The sequence below is a fragment of the Rissa tridactyla genome, chromosome 5 (genome assembly GCF_028500815.1).
Source record: "Rissa tridactyla isolate bRisTri1 chromosome 5, bRisTri1.patW.cur.20221130, whole genome shotgun sequence".
Classification (NCBI taxonomy): Eukaryota; Metazoa; Chordata; class Aves; order Charadriiformes; family Laridae; genus Rissa; species Rissa tridactyla.
The window spans coordinates 75,734,149-75,742,910 of record NC_071470.1 but is presented as its reverse complement, the minus strand read 5'-3'; the positions used below and the strand labels follow the sequence as shown (position 1 = coordinate 75,742,910).

Sequence of the window (8,762 nt, the reverse complement as noted above, 5' to 3'; positions counted from 1 at the left end):
GCCGCGACCCCATTGGCCAGCGAATGGCGTTTAGCGAGGCGGTAGGGCGGGCAGGGATGACGCACAGGCGGAAATAGCGCTTGCGGGTGGCGCGCAGTATGGCGGCGCGGGCGGTGGCGGCGGGCAGGCCTTGGCGGCGCCTGGTGCCCGGTGCGTTCCTCCCGGTTCGGGCAGGGCGGGCGGGCCTACGGGGCTGGTGTGTCCCGCCACTAACTATGTCGCCCTTTCCCTTGCAGCGGTGCTGTGGGAGCGGCCGCGCCGCCCGCAGCATGAGGGGCGGCCCGACCAGGTGAGGAGCGGCTCCGGTACGGCCTGCGCTCAGGCCTTCCCCACTGGAGGGGCCCCGGCCGGGCAGCAGGGGGGCCGGAAGCGCCTTGCTGCGGCCTTCGTGTAGCTCGGGCTCCTGAAAAACCTGAGCTCGGTTCCGCGGCGCGTTACTGAGCGGGAGCCCAGCGCGGTGGGAGGTCGGCAGGTGTTGAAGCTGAGGTGCCCTTGATCAGTACCTTAACTGTGGTCACAGCGCTCTCAGGAACTCGAGCATGAAGCAAAACCTCTGGCAGCGCCAGCCAATTTCCTGTATATAGCTGAGAAAAAGCCTTCAGAGAATGCAGAAGGTGTGGTTATGTCATAAAAATGCATTGTTCAGTACCAGCAAAAACTCTTTAAAAAGTCTTTCTCTGCCTAAATTCTACGTCTGCAAAAAAATGAAATTTCTCCTTTCGCTTATATCTTGCGAGGATTTGGTGCTGGGTGTGTTCTGAAGCTTGAGGAGCCTTTCAGGGTTTGGGGGATATTTGGGAATCTCTTAGAAGTGTGTGAGCAGACAGGAGCTCCCTCTGGCTATTTGTTTGGAAGCTATTTTCTAAAAAATCTCATACGACTTACCAGACAGAACTACCTTACTATCAGATTCTGTAGTTACTGCCTTCTAAGGGAACAGTGTAAGCGCTGTCCTGTTGATTGCTTTAACTGACTTGTTACATTGTCATTATTACTAAGACCCTGTAGCTGTGAGAAGTCTTTTAGATTGCTATGTACCAATTAGTATGTTAGAGAAATAGAGATAAGAACGTTGCTGAAAAATTTCAACAATGCACTAAATATCTTTTTTGGTTTCAAGGCATGTTTTGCCCAAAGGATAAAAATAAGAAACATTCCTTATTTTCTTGTGAAGCTTATAGATGTTAACAATTCTCTAATTTCAGCCTATACAAATGGAGAACCCCTATAAAGAGCCTCCTAAAAAATGTGTCTTATGTGGAATAAAGGTGGACTACAAGAATGTGCAGGTGAGTTTAAATATTTGTGTCCTCTGATGAAGGTAAGTGGTTTACTGTTTTTAAATGTGTGTGTAGGAAGTCTGCATAAATGAAAATTCATATGTGTAGGCATTTAAAACTTACGAGCTGTGTGCAGTTAAGGGTCAAATAATGTAGTTGTGATAAGCTGTTCTATCTACTAGTTCTACATGCAGGTGTCACCTTTGTTGTTTACCAGAGTCTGCAATTCTAATTCCACTGTCATATTGCTTAAATGTTATCACATATAAAACACTGTCTAACTCCAAGCTATGCTTTTTCATGTCTCTGTTAGAACTGAGTTTTGTAAAAACAGATCAAAAAAATGAAAAATAGAATGCGAGTAGTAAAATAAACTAAAGATCTCTAAAATAACTTCTTAGACTGACTTTGGACTTCTTAATTTTAAACAGCTTCTTTCCCAGTTTGTTTCTCCACATACTGGCTGCATTTATGGCAGACATATAACAGGTACGTGAAGTATTAAATTAAATCATTTACTAGTTACTATTAATGTTCTAGTGAATCCAAGTAACTGTGTATCAGTTATCTTTCCAAAAGTAACTACTGCTAACTCTATAGATTTTGTAATAGTGTTCCTCTGACTTAATAGCTTTCATCAAGGAATGAAAATATCCCTTAATTTTATGGGTTTTTTTGTATTTAACAGTATAAGCACACATGCATTTTTCTAGGAAGGCTTAGACAGAGATAAAGAGATATTACTGACAATTTCCTCTACCCTTTAAACTAATGGTTTGGTTATCGTTGATTTAAGAGACTGAAAATAATTTCTCTCTTTAGGCTTGTGCAACAAGAAGCAGAAGGAAATTACAAAAGCCATTAAAAGAGCTCATGTATTTGGTAAGTATGATTATGCTCTTGACTTTTTTAAGTGAAGACTACTTTCCTGTTAAAAAAAAACTCCATCTTATTTTTTTACAGGATTTATGCCAGTTATGTTTAAGAACCCATCATTTCTCACAGACCCCAAGATATGTAATGTCAAGTATCCAGAGTAATATTCTGTCAAGAAATAAACAATAAAACTACTTTTCATGTTTCTATCCTTGTTTACTGGAAATGTGGTTGGCTAGCATAATGCATCACTGACTGAAGGGTGGATGTCAGATGCTTTTTTATGAAGTGTCAAGTCTCTAAAATTGTCCGAAGGAAGTATGAAATACGAAAGCAATAGCAGAAATCGGCACCTGTGTGGACCACTTCCTCCACTCACAGGTCTTGATAAAGTTCAGGTGGCGGTTTTTCCCTTGATGGATTGGAAGGGGGAGAAAATAAACAAGTAGTAGATAGCTAAGGATAAATGAAAGCATTTAAATTGTGACAAGTTATGTAGACAGCTTGTTCTGTTAAGTGTGATACCTGTATTCGACTCTCCCTGCATCGTCTGCTGAGGGAAGGGTAGTACTGCTTCAACAGCAGCTTGAAGTTGTCTTACTCCAAGGCAGTATGTGACAGGGTTATATGACTGCTAACATCCCACTAGCATTGTCTTTAAACCCTGAGAGTGAATACAGATTTAACTCTGGAAGGCAAAACAAGGGAATGTCATCTCTGTATGTCCTGCAAAAATGCACTGGTTTTTAAATCCCTGCAGTACTATAAATTGATATGTCACTTGAATATCCTGTCAGTAGCTTTAGGTGCAAAGTCACCTGGATAAATCATTGACAGATCAGAAAGTAGGAGATTGTGGGTATTCATTGGTGTCTGTAATTTTTTCCAACATGTCCTCATCTGTTTCAGTGCTACTCAGCATAATCTTCCTTTCCTGGTCACTGTCCTCTTGGTCTCGAAGTAATTTTTGGTGAAGTTGCAGCGATCTGGATTTCTTGAATGACTTTGATCCTGTTGTGGTCCCTCTGACTTTACGCTTGGTTAGGTGTCTTGTTTCAGCTTCAGTGAAGTCTCTTTCCTCTACCATGAGAGTCAGTTTGTCCATGACGTTAATATTATGGTCAATGTTACAGCAGTTCTTGGATATCTGTTGGCCTTTAAAGGAAACAATGCATGCCTGAAGTCCAGAATTGGGGAAAAATGTTTGCAGTGCCTGACAAAGGAGAACGTTCTCCTTTGGTTCTTCTGGGTAGTTTCTGTTTTCTCCTGGGGGGGGGAAAAAAACAAACTAGAGTTGCAGTCCCTCTTGCACACTTCTACTGTTTTGGCTGCCTCAAGTTCAGCAGTGTTTTGTGCTTCTGACAACTGAATCATCTTTGTAAGTCTTGCTAAGATTGGCATTTATTTAACCTACTTACCTAAACAACTTCGCTGCTTTTTCCTCTTTACTTCTTCTTTTAATTGGCTCACTTCTGCTAAAAGTTTCTCTACGGATCGTTCACTGGCTTCGACTGTAGAGCATATTTTCTACAAGGAAAAGAGCATTTGATGGAACTAACAGTATTCACAGAAGCTTATTTTAACCTTGTTGCAAAATCCTTAAAGGTACTCATGACTTTAAAAGTTGGACACAAAGTATTAAAAAGCTTAAATAATGACCTTGAGATGGATTTTAGAGATGATAACTTAAGCCTTGCGTTGAATGAGGTACAAGATGTTTTACTTGTTCCCATCTAAGCAAAGGAGTTCTGACAAATTACAGATAGTCCTCCTTCAAAATAATCCTCTTGTGAGAATTTATCACTGGACTTGAGGATTTATCGGTGTACTTTTGATCACATGGAAACTTAAGTCTTCAACTTTGAGAGCTCGGTGTACAGCTAATAGTACACGGAACTCCCTGATTTTTCAATACGTGCTTCCAAGACACAGCTTTGTTCATCATTTAGTGCAAGATGGTGTACCCTTTGCTAGACTCGTAGTACTGCCAAAGGTGATGGTATAGGCAGGTATGCTTGACTTACCTTCAGTTCCTCCTGCAAGGTGGCATACATCTTATTTATCTTATGAACCTCTTGTAAGGATCCATCTTCGTAAAAGAATTCTGACCTGTAGACCAAGAATATAATTGTGTAATTGCAAGTTAATGATCCTAGTGCTTGCTTACTAGGAGCTATAATGAATAAAGAAGCATTTTGAGCTTCAACACTAGCTGCCTATGTTGAGACAGACAGCTGCTCTCATGGCAAAGTATGGGACTTAACTGATTTCCAAGTACCTTGGAAAGGTACATAATTGCAGGGAACAGGTCAACAAGTGAGCAGGGTATGGCTGTAGCATCTGCAAAAGCACTTAAATACTTTTATAGAAAGATAACTATCCTTATCCGAAAGCTATAGCTACCATTAAATATGGCATATATTGTACCTGTGTTGTCTTACTGCTCTCACAAAGCCAGAAGATATACAGGAACCAGACACTGTTCTGTAGCCTTGCTGTTCTGCCATACCCAAGTTGGTAACCACCAAAGGAACTTTCTGGAAAAGACTTAAAAAGCAGGAGTATGAGAACATAACTTATTAACATCCAAAGGCCTCTCTTTGATAGTTAAAAGTTCTTGACCATTAAGCATCCCAGATGGAGGTTTACAATATAGTGAGGTCTTGCTGAATGTATCACATCACTTACAGCTAAAGGCAAACTGCAAGAGCAAAATGACCGAGCAATGCCTCTAGGTTTGGGTTTTTTTCCCCCCCTGTTTCTGGGTTTGAGTCACATAACAATGCAACTTGCTTGTTAAGCATAGCCTATGGGCAGCATATCTCTGAAGATAACTGAAAATTACCACCAATTTAAATATTTCAATGCTATGTGAAGGTGAACACCATGCATAGTTGCACTCCCATACTTAACACAAAATTGATCAAGAACAGCTTATGTGCATAAGTGCACTGACAGTGCCTGACCATTGACACTGTCACTACAGATAGTTACAAGGGCAAATCCCTGATCAGAACTCCAGGGTAAGATTTCAACTGAGCTCTAGCAATATAACGCATAATCTTATTTAATGTTTAAGTTTTAAGGCTAAAATAAGCAGTGTTAACAATAACTCAGCTGCAACAAAGAAAAAACCAAACTGTTCCAAGTGGTGGCACATGCTGTGCTACTGCTTTGTTAAAACTAGAGAACAAACCAATTACCCTTCTTGTGGACGATGTAAGGCATGTTCCAGTCTGTAAGTAGAACAGCTTTCTGTCATCACGCTAGAGGTTAATAAAAGGAATACAAGGCCCTGATTTGATAGATGTGACTGTAAATTCTTATGAAGAAGTCTTTCCCGGAATGTCATAGTCTGGTCCGTGTTACGTCTGAATTTGTACCATCCTATTACATTCTGCAGGCAGAAGAAAATTCATTATTACTGTTGAATCATGCTGTCCCTGTGTGTCATATTGAAGCAAGTTAGAGGATACAGTACAAAGTCATGAATCTGAACGGTACATATTCAAGCAGTTAGTTGAAACACTCAAAACCATCTAAGCCTAATGGCAGTATGACAACTTCTCTTTTTCCTTCAAAACCATGTCTTGAACTGGCCTGTTTTCTGTACTGAAGCTCTGCAAACTTGATTCTGCTGTCTTGCTCTCTGTCACTTTTCCAGCTTCTACTTTCCCCTTGTGAACCTTTCTTCTGTGGAGAAGACTGCAAATTTTTCTTTTTGGTCAAGTGGCACTTAACCACTTGAGTGAGCTGACCTAACTGATTTTCATCTAGAAATCAGTAGAATTCCTTTGGGATACTTGAACTGGTTGCTTGAGAAATGAGTAAGAAAAAAATAAAGTTGACGTATATGTAGGCAAACCCTAGTGAAAAATTAATCTAAACTGTTCTTTCAAGGGGGGAAAGATGATGCAGCTGCCTTGCCCAGCAGTGTGAGGGACTAGATACAAGATTTTTTTTAAAAAGAGGAGAGAAAAAAACACCTTGATACACGAGGTATGCAGAACAGCCCCAAAAATCTGAGTAACCTTCTTGGTATGGTTTAGGTTTGAAAATAAATACCTTCTTACAGCCCGATAGTATTTTCTTCAGGGCAAGTTCATTCAGTTCTCCTGCAGAATTATAGAAGCTAGAAGAAAATTAGGACAATTAGAGGAAAAAAAATGCTACTGTAGAACTAATTACTCCCTAGTAGTCTTGCAGTCATCTCACTTTAATAGCTTTTTTCCCCGGTAAGCATAAAGATATCATGACACAGCTTATCTGCTAGGACAGTGCAGTTAATTTCATTACTGAAATAGCTATGTATTGTGTATATGTGGTCTCGTACAACCTGGATGCTGTTCTAGCATCAGTGCTACTGGGACACAAGTTGAAGGTAGCATCTGTGCTCTCTTAACTACAAAACAGTAAGATGCCTTCAATTTGATATGAAATGCCTTTCTAATAACATCTGGGTTTATTCACTTTCAGAAATATTTGAGAAGGAAATTATGTTGTGATTGTCCTCTTTTAAGGGTGCAAACCTGCACAGTTGTGTTCCCATCTATGATGGGAATTATTTAGTATTATAAATAACTAGTATTATAAAGTATTATAACATTATTATTTATTAGAGTAATACTATATTATTATATAGTGTTATTATATTAGTATTATTATATATTACAGTATTAAGTATTCTATATAACTAGTCCTTGAAACTACTCCTGCCATGGGGTCAAGAAGTGTTTCTTCTTCTGGCCTCCTTAGAAGCCTATGGCTGCTGCTACCTTTTTCTTTCTTTCTTTTTTTTTTTGAGGTGTATGCTTTTAGAAAAACATTTTTTTTCAGTATGTTGACATTATTCTGTAGTTTATATGGTATCATAGCTCACCTGAAGGTGCAGTATGGCATATCTCTCTTTCTGTATGCATAGACAAACACCAAAAAAACCTCACGGAGAACCCAGGTAGGAATAACATAAGATATTTTGCATCTGTAATTCCAAGGAGTTGATATGGCTACTGTAGTTATAGCTGTGTGATTTTTCTCAGTAACGTAATGTAACTTTAACCCTTGAAGAATTCAAGGTAGGGTTCATTTAACTTTTTCGTATCTGTTTACTTAAGGTTCTTACCTGAACAACTGGTAGCATGGAATATGCTTTTGTATATCTGAAAGAGAAACGGAGTATTATTCTGGGTTCAGCAGTTCAAGATGTATATTCTTCTGGATGCTATGATCAGAATATAACTGGTAGAACCAAGAAAGAATGCTATATAATTTCTTAATCAAATGCATTAAAATCTATTAAATAAGGTTAAGAAAGGAAATATTTTTTTTAAATATTCTAAATAATTTTTCAAATGTAAAGGGAACTACTTATATAAACTGTATTTTTTAATACATTTTTCTGTTTTATCAAGTGAAAAATCAAATTGGGCACTTTAGTTTTCCCTCCTTTCTGTTGAGTACAGTAGTACGTAATATGAAGGATTTCACTTGAGTTACTCTGCAGCAAGGCATGGATGCTGTTAGTAAGAAAGATGAGGCTGGAAAACAGAAACTCGTAGGGTAGATGATGAGAATGAGAAGACTGACTACGAGAAAAAAAAAAACAGTAAGTGATCTAATGGCATTCTAAATCCCTTTCTTTTCCCAAATTCTCCACTACTTTCATTTTCACAAGTTAACTAAAAAAACCCCAAACTTTGTAGCAACTAACTCTGCCTATGTGAATGTGATGATGAGACTCTGGGTAACTTGATCGATGCCACCACAAAAATTTCCCCTTATTTTTGTTTCATTTGTGAGACTCAGTGGAGGAAAGTGTTACACCATAATTGTAAACTAGGGTAAAACTAGCAAATGGGATGGAACTTCTCCCTACCGTTTTTTCAGGAAGATTGGAAAGAGGGTACACACTGTATTGCCTTGTTTTCTTTCTTTTTGTGTAACTGCATTTTAAAGGAATGGAGTCAAATGTGTATGCATGTATACAGATGTTTTTGTTACGGGCTAGTATAAAATCAAGAAAAATGCATCTGGCATCTGCTCAGTGAAGTAAATGAATTGTTTGCAGCCTTCACACACAATAAGTTCCAAATTAGGTAAATAAATTCCAAATTAGATGCTAACACGTTATATTCACATCACTGAAACAGGCCAAGTTTTTCCAGGGCAAATCTAGTCCAGGAAAGTTTGTGATGTGGCCAAGACGAAGAAGGAGTGTAAGCCCTAAATTACCTTTAATGTAACAAAATATTTGGCAAAGATGAGCTATTCAAGGAACTAAGAACTAGTGTTTTTGTTAAATTATTTTCTGCAGTAAAATTGTAAATTTTTTTATCAGTTAAAATGCTACAAAGTAACTCTTTCATGTGGGGGTTTTGTTGTTTTTTGTTTTGTTTTTTTTCTGTCAATGTGGAACCCAGGATCTAGCAGCTTTGATCCTGCTGTAAGCAAGCAGCAAACCCAAGCGTGGTATTAAATGTGGACAGACTAACCGATTGTATAAACAACTTCAACATCATCCATTTGTGAGTCAGTAATGCTGTTCTTGGCTTCACCTTTCACATCTCCAAGGAGAAAACCTTCCTTTAGAGGTGGAGAGAAAAAAAA

The 8,762-nt window shown here is 38.8% G+C and overlaps 2 protein-coding genes across 3 annotated transcripts in view; one reads left to right on the top strand and one right to left on the bottom strand.

Moving 5' to 3' along the window:
* Positions 1 to 43: 43 nt before the first annotated feature.
* MRPS18C (mitochondrial ribosomal protein S18C) lies at positions 44 to 2,365 on the top strand. The gene is made up of 6 exons (XM_054202020.1): positions 44 to 150; positions 237 to 289; positions 1,206 to 1,289; positions 1,712 to 1,769; positions 2,103 to 2,162; positions 2,244 to 2,365. Exons 1-6 carry the CDS (start codon positions 99 to 101, stop codon positions 2,318 to 2,320), a joined length of 384 nt encoding a protein of 127 aa, XP_054057995.1. The 5' UTR covers positions 44 to 98; the 3' UTR covers positions 2,321 to 2,365.
* ABRAXAS1 (abraxas 1, BRCA1 A complex subunit) overlaps positions 2,130 to 8,762 on the bottom strand; it is a 7,409-nt gene continuing 776 nt past the window's right edge. Inside the window, exons 2-9 of one of the 2 annotated variants that reach the window (XM_054202014.1) lie at positions 8,648 to 8,738; positions 7,279 to 7,315; positions 6,222 to 6,288; positions 5,360 to 5,553; positions 4,584 to 4,703; positions 4,181 to 4,265; positions 3,575 to 3,683; positions 2,130 to 3,422 (exon numbers count right to left, since the gene is read on the bottom strand). In XM_054202014.1, coding sequence (XP_054057989.1) covers positions 2,995 to 3,422; positions 3,575 to 3,683; positions 4,181 to 4,265; positions 4,584 to 4,703; positions 5,360 to 5,553; positions 6,222 to 6,288; positions 7,279 to 7,315; positions 8,648 to 8,738 — 1,131 coding nt within the window. In that variant the 3' untranslated portion in view covers positions 2,130 to 2,994. The remainder of the gene's footprint in view (positions 3,423 to 3,574; positions 3,684 to 4,180; positions 4,266 to 4,583; positions 4,704 to 5,359; positions 5,554 to 6,221; positions 6,289 to 7,278; positions 7,316 to 8,647; positions 8,739 to 8,762) is intronic. The other variant, XM_054202015.1, reaches the window with a different exon arrangement.